General features: G+C 38.0%; 1 protein-coding gene across 2 annotated transcripts in view; it reads left to right on the plus strand.

Annotated features, from left to right (window-relative positions):
• TMTC4 (transmembrane O-mannosyltransferase targeting cadherins 4) overlaps window positions 1–18,948 on the plus strand; it is a 54,268-nt gene that overhangs the window by 14,477 nt on the left and 20,843 nt on the right. For both annotated transcript variants that reach the window (XM_072347031.1, XM_072347022.1), the window contains exons 6-9: window positions 9,788–9,885; window positions 14,734–14,826; window positions 16,814–16,975; window positions 17,768–17,970. In XM_072347031.1, coding sequence (XP_072203132.1) covers window positions 9,788–9,885; window positions 14,734–14,826; window positions 16,814–16,975; window positions 17,768–17,970 — 556 coding nt within the window. The remainder of the gene's footprint in view (window positions 1–9,787; window positions 9,886–14,733; window positions 14,827–16,813; window positions 16,976–17,767; window positions 17,971–18,948) is intronic.

The following is an 18,948-nucleotide window of genomic DNA, read 5'->3' on the forward strand; positions in this document are numbered from 1 at the left end:
TTAGTGTACGTATGCTGTTGTATTGGAATGGCTTAAATGGGAATGAACTTTAGAAACCTTACTTGTAATTTTTAGTAAATAAAGATTTATTCATGTGAGTAAGCCCTCTAATTTCCTGCAATATGCAAGTGCTGGTGCATGCACATTGATTACAGTGTTATTCATAGGATTTTTGTAAGACAACTGTGTTGTTTTAACATGAAAACATCTCTTCAACAGAGATTTAAAATATCTCTTGTATTATTTGATCTGAATGCAAGTTGGCAGTTCAAACAGCATTTTGGAGAAACTTTCTTGGGATTTTTAAATTAGTACACAATAATACATCAGTTTGTTATTATGAAAAACTGTACAGAGTAGGCTTTTTGGTTTCCAAATGTGTTCTAACACCAATAATAGGGGAATAATTTGGCGAGCACGTGAAGAGCTGTGCTACAATGGACTTGCACTGTGTCAGTTTAAAAGGCGTGGTGCCTAAAGGTGCCTTGCTGTAAAAATAATAATAATAATAATAATAATAATAATAATAATAATTTCTTAAGGGAATGGTGGATGAGGTTGACTACCAGCAGTATCTCCACAAGTTTGATCTTTAGCCTCCTAAGTCAGCTGCATTTCACCTTGTGTCCGTTATGAGGGTATTCTCAGATTTTACTGAGTTCGGGTTTCCCTACTTTGTGACCTTCAGCAGCTAACTTGGGTGTGCAACTTAAAAGCCTTTTCTCCTTGCTCTTTTTTGTGTAGTCATTCAAAAGAGGCAGACCTGTTTTGATGGTCAGTGAGAGGGGTGGTTTAGCTTAGGAAGTAGGAATTGACTTCTGGAGGTTGCTTGAATCTCTAAGCTGTATAAAAGCTTATGAAAACTGAGCTTATAACTTAAAATATGTTTCCTTTGCCACTTTAGGTAGGGAAGAGTGCAGGCAGGTGCTGAAGAGGAGCAACCTGATTTTCTTTTATCATAGTCTGTAGGGAGATTTAACTCAGAAGGAAACTCTGAAGGTCATCTCTGCTCTGACATCTTAAAGTAAGACTAGCTTTGTACGTCAGGTTGCTCAGGTCCTTAAACAAATGAGCTGTAAAGAAACTCAAGGCAATTCCACAACCTCACTGGGCAACCTTTCTAGTGTTTAACTGCCCTCCTAGGAAGACTATTTTTCCCTTACATTCAACTGATTTTAGTTTACTTGGCCTTGCAAATGCATCCCATCCTTTCCCTTCAGAGAAGTCTGTCTCTGAAAACTGATGTTGGATCCTCTTCAGCCTTCTCTAAAAGGAGAAAGGTAGGGGAACCAATTCCCTCAGGTTCTTTTAATATGTTATACTTCTAAGTCTCCTAACTACCTTATGGTTTCACTACTGAATTTCCATCTTAATGATGTGTCTCTTTCATTGGACACAGCAGTGAACATAGTGCTTTGGATGTGGCCTCACAAGAGCTGAACACAGAGGAACAACCACATTTGCTCACCCATTGGATATGCTGTAGCTTATGTAGTCCACTGTGCATTGAACTTTATTCATCTCTGCAAAAACACACTGCTGACTTGTCTTCAACTTGCTGTTAACCAGGAACTCCAGGTCCTAATTTGCAGAGCTGTTATGTAGGTAGTCCCCAGCCTGGCCTGATGCATGTTGCTGTCTTTGAATTCCATGAGCCTTATGTTAGCCCATTCCACCAACTTGTCCCAGTCCAGTCCATTTCTCCACAGTTCCTGTGAATTCATTAGCTGAACCAACAACCACCAACAGTTCTACTTTTTGATCACACAGTCTCTTTTCTTCTTTTGAACAGGGAGGTTGGTCCAATGTATCAGGCTCCTGATATGTTGTCTGCTATAGATAAGTAAGGACTGTAAGGGAAGCAGCTGTTTAGTAAGAACTATTGGTGATAGGTGAGTGGTTGAACTGGATGATCTTGTAGGTCTTTTCCAGCCTTGGTAGTTCTATGATTCTAACATATCACAAAGAAAAAAAGTACCATTTCTTTTCTCAGAATTCAGAATGTTTTCCTTCTGTTGGCAAAGTCATAGTTATCCACAAGACTCAGAGTCTGCAATACTGCCAGTGCTCATTGTTAGTTCTAGTCCAAGTAAACAATTGTTACTGCATCACTTTCTAGATCAGACTAAGATGCTTATTAATCTTTGTGGAGCAGCCTTTGTTAGTAAGATGGGAGAGAAAGCTACCAAAAAACCTTCTGTGCATTCTGTTGCATCAGGCTTATGTTTCTTATTATATATATCAACTTCATGAGGATCCCCCAGAAAAATAGTATCTAGCACTTTGTTCCAGCATTCCCATTTCATTTTATCCTGCTAGATTTTTATGTGTCATTGGTGGGCGTGACCCTTAATCCTGGGTAAACTGCTTCTGCCCTTGTTTCTGGGTTTGGGTATCACAAGTATATCATAGTTGATCAGCTCTTTACAAGCAGGAGAAATACGAAAAGGAGATATATAAAAAAATGCAAATCTGAGCCCTTTGGGCTTTATAGGTTGTGTTTGTATTGCCTTTAGAATAGAGTTAACAAAAGGTATTTGATACTAGTTTGCATTTAATGATGAATTTTGAGTGTCACTGTAAAATGGAGCTTTAAAAGCCTGAATTCGTGCTACTGATACAATTTCATCCTCAGTAACATTCAGTCCAAGCAGCATCCCAATGCTATCAGACAGATTATCTCAGACTTTCACAAAGCACCTACCTGTTCTTGCAGCAAGGCAAAGTAAGTTTTGTGTCCAGCTGTGTTCCGGAAATCCTTTTCACTAACATGGGCTTAGTTGCTGTATCGTCATTGTTGAAGTCTTCTCTACCAAAACTCCCAGAAGAGAGACTGGTTAGTGTTTGTTTTCAGTCTTGGCTTGAGAGTGAGGAATCATAAAATGTCTGGGAAAGATTTAGGAATACTGTGGGGAAGGCAGTATTCCTATCAGTAATTCTGATGGCAATGAGGAGATAAGAGAAGTAGAAGTTGTCAGACTGGAAGTCTTCCAAAGGAAAATGACTTCTGTAAAGCTCAAGATATGCTGCAGTTTGCTTACCTGATGTGGTTTATTTGTGGCTTGGTGCATTTTGGGGAAGACAGTTTCTTACAGTCTGAATCTGTAGCATTACCTTTGTTACCTTTTTTCACACTATGTAGGCTATAATTATGTTCACTGAAATTCTGCAAATCTTTTACTTTCTTTCTAATATACAGTTTTTGTTGTTACCAGAGCTGATAGGATAACACATTTGCAAGGAACTAATTTATTGTTCTCATTCTGTCCTACTGTTTTAAAAACACATCTATGGGGACAAATCCACTGTGTAGGCTTTGGAAACAGCAAGAGCTGACAGCTGTTTAGGTAGGTTAGGTTTTGCCTTCCTTTGTCTTCAGCCTTGACAGTGATCCAATGCCTGTATTTGCCAACTCTGTTAGTGTCCTGAGTAATGTAAAATGATGAGTTTGTGATATTTACTTAATGTGAGTAATACCTGGCATAGATATTAAATAGGGGAACAGCTGCTTGTATGCTATGACTTCTGAAAATGACTTGGTACTGGTTGTGTGTTTCTGGTTCGTTCTGTGTAGTCTCCCATTAGTTAGCTACTAGTTCATTTCTGATATAATGAAATATGCAAAGTAGACTGGTAGACTGTAGAGAATACTGAAGGTTTATGCTACAGAAATTGGTTTGGTGGGGATTTTTTCCATTTGGAAAAGTGCAAGTCTTCAATGTGAAAGAGCACTGTTAAGATAAAGGGAGAAATTGTTAGCTGCTTTGCAGTTAGCTGAGAAGTATTTACTCCTGTTAAACATTTGGGCCCTGATTTTTCAACTGTGTGCCCAACTGTTCATGTTTGAACACACTGGGAAGGAGGGAAATGAGAAACTGTAGCTGCTGCTGCTGCTTCTTCTTTCTTTCTTTCTTTCTTTCTTTCTTTCTTTCTTTCTTTCTTTCTTTCCTTCTTTCCTTCTTTCCTTCTTTCCTTCTTTCCTTCTTTCCTTCTTTCCTTCTTTCCTTCTTTCCTTCTTTCCTTCTTTCCTTCTTTCCTTCTTTCCTTCTTTCCTTCTTTCCTTCTTTCCTTCTTTCCTTCTTTCCTTCTTTCCTTCTTTCCTTCTTTCCTTCTTTCCTTCTTTCCTTCTTTCCTTCTTTCCTTCTTTCCTTCTTTCCTTCTTTCCTTCTTTCCTTCTTTCCTTCTTTCCTTCTTTCCTTCTTTCCTTCTTTCCTTCTTTCCTTCTTTCCTTCTTTCCTTCTTTCCTTCTTTCCTTCTTTCCTTCTTTCCTTCTTTCCTTCTTTCCTTCTTTCCTTCTTTCCTTCTTTCCTTCTTTCCTTCTTTCCTTCTTTCCTTCTTTCCTTCTTTCCTTCTTTCCTTCTTTCCTTCTTTCCTTCTTTCCTTCTTTCCTTCTTTCCTTCTTTCCTTCTTTCCTTCTTTCCTTCTTTCCTTCTTTCCTTCTTTCCTTCTTTCCTTCTTTCCTTCTTTCCTTCTTTCCTTCTTTCCTTCTTTCCTTCTTTCCTTCTTTCCTTCTTTCCTTCTTTCCTTCTTTCCTTCTTTCCTTCTTTCCTTCTTTCCTTCTTTCCTTCTTTCCTTCTTTCCTTCTTTCCTTCTTTCCTTCTTTCCTTCTTTCCTTCTTTCCTTCTTTCCTTCTTTCCTTCTTTCCTTCTTTCCTTCTTTCCTTCTTTCCTTCTTTCCTTCTTTCTTTCTTTCTTTCTTTCTTTCTTTCTTTCTTTCTTTCTTTCTTTCTTTCTTTCTTTCTTTCTTTCTTTCTTTCTTTCTTTCTTTCCTTTTTTTTTTTATGGGCTAAATTTTTCTTCTCCAAGATGGTATAATTTATGGATAGATAGGATAGTCAATCCCTCTACTGTAACGTCTGCCTTGTGAGTTTGAGGTACATGGAGATGTTTAGGAACAGCATTTCCCGCTAGTGTTTTGTTATTAAGTGAACTTACTGCGCTGCAGTAGTACGTACATTCATAAAACTGGAAACACAAAGAGATCTCAGGCTTAAGTTAATTCTAACAGTAGATTCTTAGTTGATTTTCTAAGACTATGTAATTCTTTCCCCTTGTACAGCAGTGTGCAAGCCGGGAAGTCTTAGGGTTAAATGAGTATTTGTAGGTGTTTAGCTGGTAGCTACTGTCCCTACAGGCAATGCATATCAACAGAGGGTATAGGCATGTGAAAATTTTCAGTGAAAAATTAAACTTCCTTTAAAAGCTTAACATAATTTGTTTTGCTTCAATTTTCACAATGAGACGGCACTTCCAGAGAAACAATTACACTGCTTCACTTGAAGATGGTGACTTTTGAAACTGCTCAGAGTTGTCACTGATCTAAGCCCTAAGCTGCTCAGTTGGTTTGAAGGAGGGAATGCTGAACGCCTATATTTTTGGGTTGGTAATTGTTCATTGATTTTCTTTTGTTCTGCTGTTACTAGCTTGACTTAAAAGTAAGACTAAGTTTGATGCTCTAAACATATTGTACTTTTCTTCATGCCCTGATCTTTTGAGGAACGCTTTTTCATTGATTGGCGGATTTAAGACAATGCAGAATAAGTTTTTTTCAGTAAATAGGATTAGCATCTAGGAAGGCAGAATTGAAGGGATGTAGGCCATATATTTAGGATCAGACAACTCCACATTGTAAAACTCTTTGTTTTGCAGAATTTCTCTAGAAATGCTTTTACTGAAGACCAGCCATATGAATATAGGTGCCTTCATGGCTTAGGCAGGTATCTCTTCAGATTTCCTCAGCTTTCAGGCTTAATGTACTCCTCAAGCAGGGTCATCTGGAAACTCTTTTTGTGTTGGTATAGAAACACTATCTTTTTCCAGCTTAAAAAATAAAAAATAAAAAATAAATAAAAAAAACCCAAAACCCTCTGTTTACTTGGCGTGCTTACAGTCTTGTCCATCTGTTAGTGGCACAGTGCCCACTCACAATATGGTGTACCAGTTTCAACTAGGCACAGGTGCCAACCAAAGATTGGTTTCATTTTCTGACACAAGATTTTTCTGGTGGGAAGCAGAGCCGTATTAGGGGAATGTGCTTTGTTATACTGATTACTTCTGTTGGCATATGTGTCTCATATAATAATAATTAGCACTTATGCAGTGCTTTACATTTGTAAATCACTGTTAAAAATTGCTTGAAGGCATTTCTGAATGCTTTCGTATCTATTTTTCAATTCTAGTTTACTACTGAGATTTCTGCTATGAGGATATGGGGATTATTTGTGCACAGTGAACAAGGAACAAGCACAAGATAATACATTTCATAATTGAAATTATCTCTTTGAAGTTTAATCAGAAATGGATTAATTTTCATACTATTACAGTTCTGTATATGACTGTATTGACTTCTTGATACTGATAAAGAAACTAAAGGAACTGACACTATGGTTTGGGGAAGGAACTATTCATGCTTGTTCCTCTTCTTTTTGCTGTTGTACCTATGGAAATGGTCTTTGTTTACCATCTTTTACTGTCTTTGAGAGTTCATACTTAAACTTGGATACACCATACATGCTGAGACATTACTGGCATCTGAGGCTTGGAATGTTCACAAGAAGACAAGTCTGTTTCTGTACAGCTTTGAATGTGTGCCTGAATGGCATTCAATTATAATTTTTTCCCCACGATCGTTCCTCAAGTTTGTCAAATGAATTCTGAGTTCTCCTTAATACATTTTCTCGTCATTGTAGCCTGGCAGCACTTTGAGACTTTAAAAATTGAATGATGGAATATTCTGATTAAAAATATCTAATAAGAAAAGCTACATGAAAGAAAGACCCAATCCAGATTGTATCTTTCCATTTTTCATGGTGACCTAGAGTCTTAGAGTAGTTTTAGAACTGTTACTTGTATCTGTTTTGTAATAATGTTATCCAGCCCCTATATTTTCTGGCTTATTTCACACTCTCCAGTGGAATTGTCGTGCCTTTCTGAAGGCAAGTTTTGCTTTTATTCAGGTTTGTTTTTTACTCTCCAAGTCTGAAATTGTACTTAATTTTTGTAAGTGGCTAATATATGTCTTTGGAAAGCAGTTACCATATTCTTTGATGTTTTAGAGACTCATCAATATTACATCTGTGTTTTGTTTTTTTTTCTGGACAATCTTGACCAGTCAGCTTAGCTTTGATTCCTGAGCTCTTTTTTCCCCTCTCCATTTTCCTCTTTAGCGGTAGGCATGCAGACATGGTGAGGGTCTTTTTTATTTTAACTCCAAACTTCTGAAATCTCCTGTTTTGCATGATGTCCCAGAGGTAACAGTTGAGATTACTCCATGTTGGAGTAAATTTAATAGCTATAATTTAAAGAAGATTATTTTCTCTATAAATTCTGTGTCTTGTGGTTCACTGATTTCCTTCTGTTCTTTCTCCCTTTCTGTTGATGTTGTGAAAGTCATCTGATTGCAACTCTTCTGACCTCTTTGTGAAAAAATGAGCAAAAAGGCACAGAACACGTCTATTTTCTTGGCATTGTCCCCCATTTTCTCTCTCACCAAGTACTGGAATAACTGTTTCCTTGCTACGTTTCTTACTAAAATATCTATGGAATTGTGTTTTTGTTCTTCACATACGTTGTCTTTTCTCATTTTGTGATATGGCCTTTATGAATTTAATGCTTTATTAGCATGATATTGTTATGCTTGTCCTTGATAATTTGACCTTTCTTTTTTCTCTGGTGCTTCTTACGCTTAATCATCAAAGCATTTGTGAATTGCTGAGTTATCTCTTGCTGTATATACTTTCTGCCATACTCCATGTTAACATAATCTTTATTTGTGCACTGAATACTGCTTCGCTTCTCTGGGAAGTGCTTAAATGTCCCAGATTCTCTCCTCCAGTGTTTAATTCTTGGAAGAAGAAATCTCCCACCTGAAGTAAGTATGCTTCAGCAAACTCTTTGAAATCCATTGGTTTTACTATTCTCTCTTTTACACTTCATAGGAAGACTTTTTATTCTTAGCAGTGCTTATAGAGAGAATTTTGAATTTTGATCTCCATGAATTGCATGCATATGTGCAACCCTGAAACCTCTCAGTTCTATACATTTGATGTCAGTTGGGACCTCATTGCATTTTTTGTTCTTCTCACTAAAACTTTTCTTCAGCTGTTATATATTTTGTATTTCCATGTTTTGTTTCGTTATCGAGATGTGTATGACTTCTTTCCTTCAGAAGGCTTTCTTTTCAGTTAATGACATCTGCACCTGTGACATCTACTCTTACCTCAACTATAAGGGCATAACTTGAGATGGAGATTGAAGAAACACATACCCGCTGTATTTTATTGCAAATATAAATTGTAAACATCTTAGTATTCACTCAGTTTAAGCTTTTAAGACTCAGGTAACAAAGAAATGCTAGAAGCAACTTCAAAACTTGTTCTTCTAAACTTTTACTGTTTTCTGTAGAAATACTCTGTCTCAAAATGAGACCAATATCAGTAGGTTCTTTTCACACTTGTAGTGATTGTATCTTACTCATCAATATCATCTGAGTTAGTATACTAGTTTCACTTTATCATCAGTGAAGAGCAGTAGCTACTTCTCTGCACTTCAATTAAGTAGGTAACTAGATCGCTAAAGGGGTCTCTCTCTTTCATCCAATTAGAAACAGCGCCTAGTGTTCTGTTATGTTGTTCTGTTCTGCTCTCTGATGTAGGTGCCTACTTCTGGTGCATTAGATCTTATTTCTGTCATTTGTCATCTCCATAGAACATTATGACAGTCTGTCTGAGTGCTGAGGGTCAAACCTGTATTAACAGTAGCAAAGAACTACTCCGGAGATCAAGGAAAATATAATAAAAAAAGGGTTCACTCAATGAATATAGAGTTCAGCTTTATTTCTTCACAGGCCAAATGAAAGGTAGATTCTTGTGTTGCCTGTAGAGCCCATGTTGCTTGAATCAGGAATATGTCAGTGAATAAGCTGAGTGCTTCCCTCTGTTGCTTGAACCTGTGGAGTAGGGATTGTAACAGATATGTTTTTATGTGAAGTACCCATGTACTACGTGTGCAATAATACCTTGGCTGTAGTAAGGCTTATTGTTATATCAGTCTCAGAAATGCCTGCTTGTGGTACCCAATCATGGCTACGTGGTGCGGTCTTTAAAGACTCTTTCTCTGACTAAAAACTGTAGCTACTCTTGAACTCTTAACCCTAGAGTTCCTCTGCCTGCCATAAAACTTCCTCTGCTCAGGTGTAGGAATTATTGAGCTCTGTGGCATTCTGTGGTAGTGCTAATGAAATGATGCGAAGCACTTGCTGACTGCCACAGCCCTGGAAAAGCTGCTTATTGTGCCTTTGTAGATTAGAGTGCTGTTGAAGGAGTTTGCGTGTGTGGGGCTGCTTCACATGTAACCATTAGAAAGAATTTCATGTTCTTGGGGTAGCTTAGAAGAGAGTAATGTAAGAGTTGTAGCTAAAGAGGATAAATGGATCTAAGTCTTGGGAATTAACCTTTGCAGATGATAGATTGTGAAAACTATGTGAAGCTTCTGCCATTCTAATTAGTCTGGCTAAGACATCTAGCAAATAGGGAGATTTCTAATGTCTCTGAGAAGAGAAAATGACTGCAATAAATGGATGAATGCCAGCATGTTACAGGAGGCACCCCATGCTTTTCAAGTCTATGTAACCAGATTTTGACTAATAGAAAATACTGTGAGATTAAATGCTGATTTTCCTATTATTCTTTGTGTTTTTTCTTTTTTTAATATTCTAATTTTAATTTTAATTTCTAATTCTAACTTTTAAATATACATACCTAATATTATGGCATGCTTTATTTTGACAGATAAGGAAGGACATAATTTTTCTGTATTCTGGGTGCTGGTGAGTGTTCTCCTAGGTGCAATAGCCATGCTGTGCAAAGAGCAAGGAATTACAATACTGGTAAGAATCCTCTTAGTGACTGAATTTTGACCTCAGCATCTGTCAGATGCAGTTGTAAAGTGTACAGAGATCTTCTCCAGAACTAATCACACACCTTTTTGTTCTCTGCAGCAAACTAGCAATATTCTAGTAGAGCTGTATTTGATTGTGTCCTAGCCAATCTGTTGTAATTCATTTTATCTGTTGTAAGTAGTTTGCATCTATCTGTTAATTTCTCGCAAAACTTGAAAGATTAGCAGTGTTACTTTCACTGTGTGTCATGTTCATTGGCCTTGTTTTTGAATGTATAATTGTTGAGATAGTGAGTCTGCAGGCCTCTCTTTGAAGGCTATGCACAAAGATGTAACTGGAGGAGAGCATTTTTAGAAGCTCCACCCTCTTGATTTTTTTAATGTTCTAATTTAGAAGTAGGGTCATTGTTTATTTCTAACACTGAGTCTTTTCTTTCTGTTCCCTATTTAAGGAACTGTATATGCAAGCAGGAACAGTTACTTTTCAAATTCATTGTCCTCTAGCTTTCTGTTACTTAAGTGAAGATGCTCCATTTTTAGGGATCCAGTAAGCCACCTGAATTGATGCACCTGTGATTGACACCTTTTATATAGTTGTATATCTGTATAAGTAAATATCTGTATAAGTAAATCTAATTTGTAGCTTTAATTGACATAAAACAAAGCAACAGAATCAGAAGAACTATTTGCAGCAAAGACCTTTTTGTCCTCCTTAGAAAAAAATTGTAGAAGAAATCACTGAAAACATCTTCCTGTAGGACATTATTTTCAGACAGACATTTGCAGGCTGAGGTATTTTTTCAAAGGTATTTGTGAGGATATCCTAAGAAATACTCTTAAAACATTCTGTGATTATTTCTTCTAATGGTGTAAGGTAATTTCATCCCTCTAGGGAAACTTGCATCCTCGACTCCCTTTTCTTCTCTTGAAGTGCCTGAGTGCCATTGCACACAGACTGAGAAACAAACAAGAATTAGAGATCTTTGTGTGGTCGCAGGACCATGATCCTGTTGTGATCACTAGGGAATGTTAGAACAGCTATGTACTTTTTAGGAAAGAGACCAGCAAGGCAAGATGTTTGCTTTTTATGGAAGCAAACAACAGGAATGTACTGAGATCTGCCTAAGGATGAGTGATGAATAGATGAAGAGCTTATGGATGAGAACTGAGGAGCAGACTAACATGGGTGACATCATTGTGGGTGTTTACTACAGATTGCCTGATCAGGTAGAGGAAGTTTGTGTGGCTTTCTAAGGACAGCTGACATTAGCCTCATGAGTGCAGGCACTGTTCTCACAGAGCATTTCAGCAACCCTGATATTTTCTGGAGAAGGAACATTATCAGGCACACACGTAGCCCAGAAGGTTCCTGCAGTGCTTGGAAGATCACTATCTGGTGCAAGTGGTGGAGGAGGAACCAGTGAGAATAGGTGTGCTTCTGAACCTTGCTCTTACAAACATGGAGGGACTGTTTGGGAATGTAAAGGTTGGTGGCTGCCTTGGATGCAGTGACTATGAGATACTGCAATTCAAGATTTTACGTGGAAGAAGCAAGGTACTAAGTAGGAATGCAACTTGGACTCTTGGACTTCAGGAGAGGCAACTTTGACCCCTTCAAGGACCTACTTGAAGGATTCACATGGATTAGAGCATTGGAAGATAAGGGGCCCAGGAGAACTGATTGACATTCAAGCAACACTCCTTCCAAGCTCAAAATTTATGCATTCCTAAGAAGAAGTCAGGCAGGAGACCCACATGGATTAGCAAAGGAGCTTATGGAAAAACTTAAATGGAAGAAGAAAGTCTATGGAATGTGGAAGTGGGGTCTGACCACTTGGCAGGAATGTAAGAACACTGTCAGGGCATGCAAGGATGCAATATGGACGGCCCACTTTGAATTAAGTTTGGCAAGGGAGGTCAAGAACAAGAAGAAAAGCTTCTTTAGGTACGTCAGTAGCAAAAGGAAGACTCACTCAGGAAAATGTAGATCTGCTACTGAATGTGATGGATGCCATAGTAATGGAGGACAGTGAGGAGGCAGAAGTACTGAATGCCTTCTCTTGCTTCAGTCTCTGCTCCTTGGGAATCTTGCACCATGGAGGTAAGAGAGAATCTGGGGAAAGGAAAACCCCCTTGATTAAGGAGGTCATGGTCAGGGGTCATGTGGGGAAATAAGACATATACAAATCTGTGGACCCTAATAAAATGTACCCACGTGCTGAAGGAACTGACAGAAATGATTGCAGTACGGCTCTCTTATTATCTTTGAAAGTTCACAGAGAACTGAAGAGGTGCCTGAGGACTGGGGAAAGCCAATGATTAGAAGGGCAAGAAGGAGGAGCCAGGAAACTACAGACCAGCCAGCCTCTCCTCTGTCCCTGACAGAGGAGCTGATGGAGCAGCTTATTCTGGTTGTCATCTCCAAGGAAGTCAAAGAAAAGATTATCAGAAATAGTCAACGTGGATTCACCAAGGGGAAATCATGCTTCAATAACCTAATAGCTTTCTATGATGTCATGACAAGCTGAGTGGATGCAGGAAAAGCAGTGTGTACAGTGACTTTTGCAAGGCTTTTGATGCTGTCTCCCAAAACATCCTTGCAGTTAAGCTTAGGAAGTGTGGGATACATGAGTGAGCAGTGAGGTGACTTGAGAACTGGATAACTGACAGAACTGAGTGTAGTGATTGATGGCGCAGGGTCTAGTTGGAGCTCTGTAGCTAGCGGTGTTCCCCAAGGGTCAGTACTGGGTCTGGTCTTGTTCAACGTCTTCATCAGTGATTTGGATGAAGGGTGAGTTTACTGATGATACTAATCTGGGAGGAGTGGCTGACACACTAGTAGGCTATGCTACCATTCACCGAGACATAGATGAGATGGAGAGCTGGGCATAGCTGATGAGGTTCAACAAGGGCAGGTGTGGAGTCCTACACCTGGGGAAGAATAACTGCACACATCAGTACAGATTAGGGGCTGGCCTGCTGGCAGAAGAGCTCTGCAGAGAAGGGCCTGGGTGTTCTGGTGGACAGCATGTTGCCCATGAGTCAGCAGTGTGCCCTGATGGGCAAGAAGGCCAAGGCTATCCTGGGGTGCATTAAAATGAGCATAGCCAGCAGGTTGAGGGAGGTTCTCATCCCCCTCTACTGTGCCCTGGTGAGACCACATCTCATTGTGAGTACTGTGACCAGCTCTGGGCTCTTCAGTTAACATAAATAAGTAAACTCTGGAGGGAGTCCAGTAAAGGGCCACAAAGATGATTCATGGTTTGGAGCATCTTCCTTATGAAGAAAGGCTGAGAAACCTGAAACTGTTCAGCCTGGAAAGGAGAGGACTGATAAGGGGGGATCTTATCAATATGTGTAAATATCTAATGGGCAGGAGTCAAGTGGATGGGGCCAGGCTTTTTGGTGGTGTCCAGCAACAGGAGAAGGGGTAACAGGCAACTTGAAACAGGTGAAGTTCCACCTGAATACAAGGAAAAACATAACTTTGAGGGTGACAGAACACTGGAACAGGCTTCCCAGAGAGGCTGTGGAGTCCTCTCTTGAGATATTCAAAACCTGCCTAGATGCATTTCTATGTAACTTCCTCTTTGAGACCCATTTTAGCAGGGGGGTTGGACTAGTTGATCCAGAGGTCCTTTCCAATCCCTATGAGTCGTGATTTTGTAATTATTTGAGCTAGAAGACACAGAATTTTTATTTGATTTGGATTTTTTTATTCATTTGGTAGGATTTATTTGTAATGCTAAGATGATGGTATTTATTCTTGTGTTGAGGGACAAGGGTCAAAGGGATGAAAGGATAAATCGTATATTAAAAAGATTGCTTCTAGGCTGAATGTGTATTTCAGTAAGATTCTTACCTTACTAATCTCCATGTAAGTGATACAAAAGCCTTGTAATTGCCAACTGACCTCCCTATGTGAAACCATGCCACACTCCAGCCTATCTCCGCTCTTCCCTATGATGATTACTCTTTGTTCTAACTCTTTCCTTGCCTGATACTATTTTTACTGACTTTGTAATAGGATGTAGACTTAAGTACTCATGAATTGTCATGGTTGGTGATTGCTTGGACATTGAAGTCGTACTTTACCATTGACCTCAACAGAATTACCTCATTGACCTTGAAAAAATTACCTCTGTACCTATTTGTGCATATTCCACCCAAGGAAACAAGTACAGTCCTGCAGAGCACAGCATATGCTTTAGCTTTATGTGTAGTGGATGATGTCATATAGAACTGCTCATTTTTTTTCAGCAACTTCCAAGCTGGATAAAATCTCTGAGCCTTTGGTTTGTGTGGCAGTCAATGTATCTTTAAAAAATATTCAAATATTTTTGAAAGCTGGAAGTCAAAAGATACTGTGCTGCTCAACAAGTGTGTGTGTGTGCGTGTGTGTGTGTGTGTGTAAAAGACTTAAAGAAAACCCTTCACCTTAATAGAAGCCATACCTTTAGACTGTTGTGTTTACACCGCAGAATGTTTGGAAAAGCAGTCTGAGAGCAGATAATTAGTTTGAAACTGTTGTATGGGGCATAGTTTGCTGGTACATGGTATCCCTGCAGCATTAGTGGATGTAGCAGATGTAGCAGGAGTATACCCATTACAATAGCCTGATGTTCCACTCATCTGAGCTCAGGTTCTTAATTTCTCATTCTGCCATCGTTATTAGAAACATATCTGTTATTCACTTGTTTGGAATCAGGATTAAGATGTAAAATGTAGAAGTGGAATATAAGATGTATTTTTTAAAATGGGTTTTTGGGTAGCTACCTCACCTTCCTTTTTATTTACTTCTTTTTTTTTTAACTTTTTTTCTTTTTTAATTGCTTAGGGTTTGAATGCAGTGTTTGATGCACTGGTGATTAACAAGCTAAATATTTTGGAGTTCATTCAAAAATTACTACGGAAGGACAAGCTATTGGAGGTGAGTCATTAGAGGTTTTGTTTATTCTTGCTGATCAGTCATGTACCAAAAAAGAAGATACAACTTCTGTTGTATAAAAAAATAAATATCTACTTCTGTTGATGCTGCTTTATCTAATGTTAGATCAAAAGGAATTTAACACCTGTTAATCGTTGTGGGATCGTAATCGTTAGCAAATCACAAAAAATAGTCAGTCCCAGGTTAACAATTGATAGCGGCCAAATAGACCAGCAGACTACTTGTACATAACTTCTGTTAAATAGCTAAATCATTTGCCTCTCCCACACAAGCTTCAGCAAGGCATAGGGATGTTCATTGGAATTTACACTGATGGGTAGTTTCACTGTAGAGAATTGTGCTCATATTTCTAAGTAGCACAAGTCCTATGGGACTGTTAAATTGCTTCATGAAGTGTGGCAGTGTTCTTGAGAAGCTTTGTAGGGAAATAAGTGAGAGTGGAATCTTCAGAACTGAAACAATAGATTTGGGCAGGAATGGATGAGAGGTGCAGGAATATGTCAGGCAGGAAGCAAGTAAGAATACTTAAGAATTTAGTTGTATAATGACAGTAATGTTAACCAGCATAGGAAAAGGAAGGAGTCTAGAGTTGTAGGGAACTAAAGCAGATCCAGCTCAAAATTAAAGTGATGGAAATATGTCAGGGTTAAATTTTTTAGAGAATTATTCTCTAAGCATGAACAGCTCAAAGCAATATATAGTTCTGTTTTGTGATCTTAAGCAGTGCTGTCTGTGTGAGAAAAACAAAGAATGCATTTTTATCATCTTTACATAAAAGTAATTAATTTTATCTCCTATAACCTAAGAAAATGTTTTCTGGTCTTTTCATTTAAGTGTATTTAAATTACATTTGTTTTGGCTTGTTCAAAGGCAGGTCATAAATTTTTAATTGCATACTTTTTTGCCCTCTTGATTTGAGAGACTGCTTTCAGTTTGATGCCAGATTTCAGTAAGCTCTAAATCAAAGGCAATAAGACATATGGTAACACTTCTCCCACTCCTAAAATTCTGCTTACTAAGAGACTCCGTGCTTTGTGATGTGTGGCCTTTAGGAAGCTGTACGTGCCATTAAATGATATTAAGCCTGGGATGAGACTTCTTGTGTAATTACTTTGTAATAAGACATATAAATTGTCCATTGTCCATAAATTGTCCATAAATTCACCATTATAAACTTATTTCTTTAAGCATTTAACTAAATATTTTATGGTGATTCTACTGTCAGCTACAAGTATTAAAAACTCATCTGAATATTTCTTTTAAACTTAACTTTTCCATCATTTTAGAGAATAAATAACTTCAGCCAGGACACTGTTCAGATCTATTGCTCAGTAAGATTTTTCTTTCTTAGTCTTCAGAAAAAGCTAAGTATTGATTCCTAAATAATTACGGTGATGTTGGCTAATCAGTGTTTTTCAATCATAGGTGGTAATAATCAGCATGCTAGCTCTTATGGAAGACATAGAGAATGGATCATGTATAACTATCAGGTTTTTAAAGGGAATAGCATATTTAAAGTGCATCAGGCTAAAGGAGGAAGATATGAATAATGGAAAGCTAATACTTCACATCACATGACCACATTTCTCTGGATCCAGTCAACACTTTCACGTAAAAATCCACTGTCTATCAATGTTTTTATCTTCTGAGATGTTCAGTGGTGAGGAAAGTGGTTCAGATGACCCCTAATTTCAGAGAAACTCTCACCTTCGATTTGCTTCTCTTAGGACTTATTGAGGCTGCTTAGATTAATGTCAACCATCAGGTTTTAGGCAGCTCCATGAGAGTCCTACAGCACTGTAACACAGGGAGTTAGAGAGACACTATAGTGAAGTTTGACTTCTTGTAACTGCAAAAGTAAGACAGATGTCTCTCTGAAATGGTGGCCAAGAGGATGTGAATATAATAAGGAAAAGAAGAAAAATATTTGTTTGCAAATGCTTTTTCTTTCTTTCTTTCCTTCCTGTAGAATGCTGGTCTGCTAAGGAAGGGGCTGCTTTTCAGGATAACTCTTCTGATGTCTGGAGGGGCTAGTATACTTTATATACGCTGGAGGATCATGGGCACAGGGCCACCAGCTTTTACTGAAGTAGACAACCCAGCTTCATTTGCAGATAGTTTGTTTGTGAGAGTAAGTTATGATGATGATTTCTTTTTTCTTTTTTTTTTCCTTTTTTTTGTCTGACATGCCTAGAACATTTGTCTTGGTCATCTCATTAAATTTCCTTTTGTGCTTTAAAGAAACAAAATGGGCGATCTTTATCTTGTGAGATGTGTGATGTGTCACTTCCCTTGTGCTTTTTGTGATTTTTCTGCTCTTTTGGTTTGTGGGTTTTTTTTTTAACCTACACCTTGAATACTCTTTGCATTCAATTTAGTATGCAGTGCACACATTGAAATGTGTTTCCATTTATTCACGACTTTCTTCATGCTTGCCTGCGGTTAGCTTTTGCTGCATTTTTCATTCTTTTTCCACATACTGTATTTGACTCTTTATCTGTTCCTTCACAATTGAGGAAAATAGCATAAAGTTCTGCTCTGGTGCATTTGGAGTATGTTTTGGTTGTATACTTCTGACTGTATGAAGTCTAGGTTTGGAGATGAGGAATGAAGGATGTTGGTTTTTGACATTTTCTCCTTTTGTGAGAAATTCTTTCTACAAGTGGATGTTGGTTGCACGGTTTAGAATCGTGTTTCCCTTCTCCGGATAGGAAAGCTTCATAGCTGTATTTAAAAACAAAAAAAGTTAATTTCACAGCTGTAACATATATGGTCTACAGCTGGATGCAGCCTAACAGAACTTAAGGCCTATTTTGTAAGAAATGTTTTGCAATAACATAAATGATAGAAAAGAACTAAAGTTTCTTTCCTTCACACTTAAGTTTAGTATCAAATAAATGTTTGTTTTCCTTTTGACTGACAGGCTATAAACTATAATTACTACTATTCGCTGAATGCATGGTTGCTGTTGTGTCCCTGGTGGCTGTGTTTTGATTGGTCAATGGGTTGCATACCCCTCATTAAATCCGTCAGTGACTGGAGGATAATTGCACTAGCAGCACTTTGGTTCTGCCTAATTGGCCTGATATGCCAAGCTCTGTGCTCAGAAGACAGCTATAAGAGAAGGTAAGAGACAGTGATGAATTTTAAATGGCTGGACAACTTGAGTACAGTATTATTTTGTTAAATTCAGTACTGATAATTTTAACAATTCAGTGGAACCAGTGTCTAGCAAATGCAGTTCAAATAAATATTTATAGCCGTCATTACAATTTTATCCCAATTTGGGCCCATCACTATATGCTGACTAGTGGGAAGCACTCGGATGGGGGAAATATGGATGGCTGCCTTATTCTTCCCCTGAAATGGCACTGTAGGTGGTAAGAAGTAATCTGTGTTCAGAATAGAGCAGTGTGTTGTTGACATTACTTCTTCTAAGTCATCATCTCTTTTAATCCTCTCTCTCAATAATGAAAATGGGAGATGTGCCTTGACAGGAGGTGCAAATGCTAGTCACACAATTAATAAATAAAATACTGACCCATAGTGTCTACTGAAGAAATAATTTGTACCTCACCAAAAGAAACTGAAAATATATTTGGATTGTTAACTGCGCTGTCTCATTTGAGGATTTCAGCTTAATTCTTGGTTAGCTTTTGTCTGTTTCCATGTATTTTATGTATAATTAATTCTCAGCTCCTTCACATTTTTTAGCAGCTCAGTCACAATGAGGTCATCCTGTTTTTCAAAGTACTGAATGTTTCCTTTTTCTTTCTGTGTAATTTCATTTCTTTGCTCGCATCTCTTCAAAGACTAACCTTCCTTTCCTTTATTTACATACTCATTTGTAACTTGTACAGTTGAAATCATTTTGGAGAGAAGTAGAATCTTGTTACAAGTGTCATCATACTCTTTAGAAAAAAAAAAAAAAAACTCACTAAGCCAAGATTGCTGAACCATTTTTTAGTAAAAAAATAAAAACCAAGTAGTGAAGGCCACGGGCAGTGAGGGGGGAAAAGAGACTAACAGGTACCTTACTGTAGATTTGTTGTGTAGATACAGTATAGAGTATATACAGTGTAGAGATTTAGTTGCGATAAATTT

Source organism: Excalfactoria chinensis, chromosome 1 (assembly GCF_039878825.1).
Source record: "Excalfactoria chinensis isolate bCotChi1 chromosome 1, bCotChi1.hap2, whole genome shotgun sequence".
Taxonomy (NCBI): Eukaryota; Metazoa; Chordata; class Aves; order Galliformes; family Phasianidae; genus Excalfactoria; species Excalfactoria chinensis.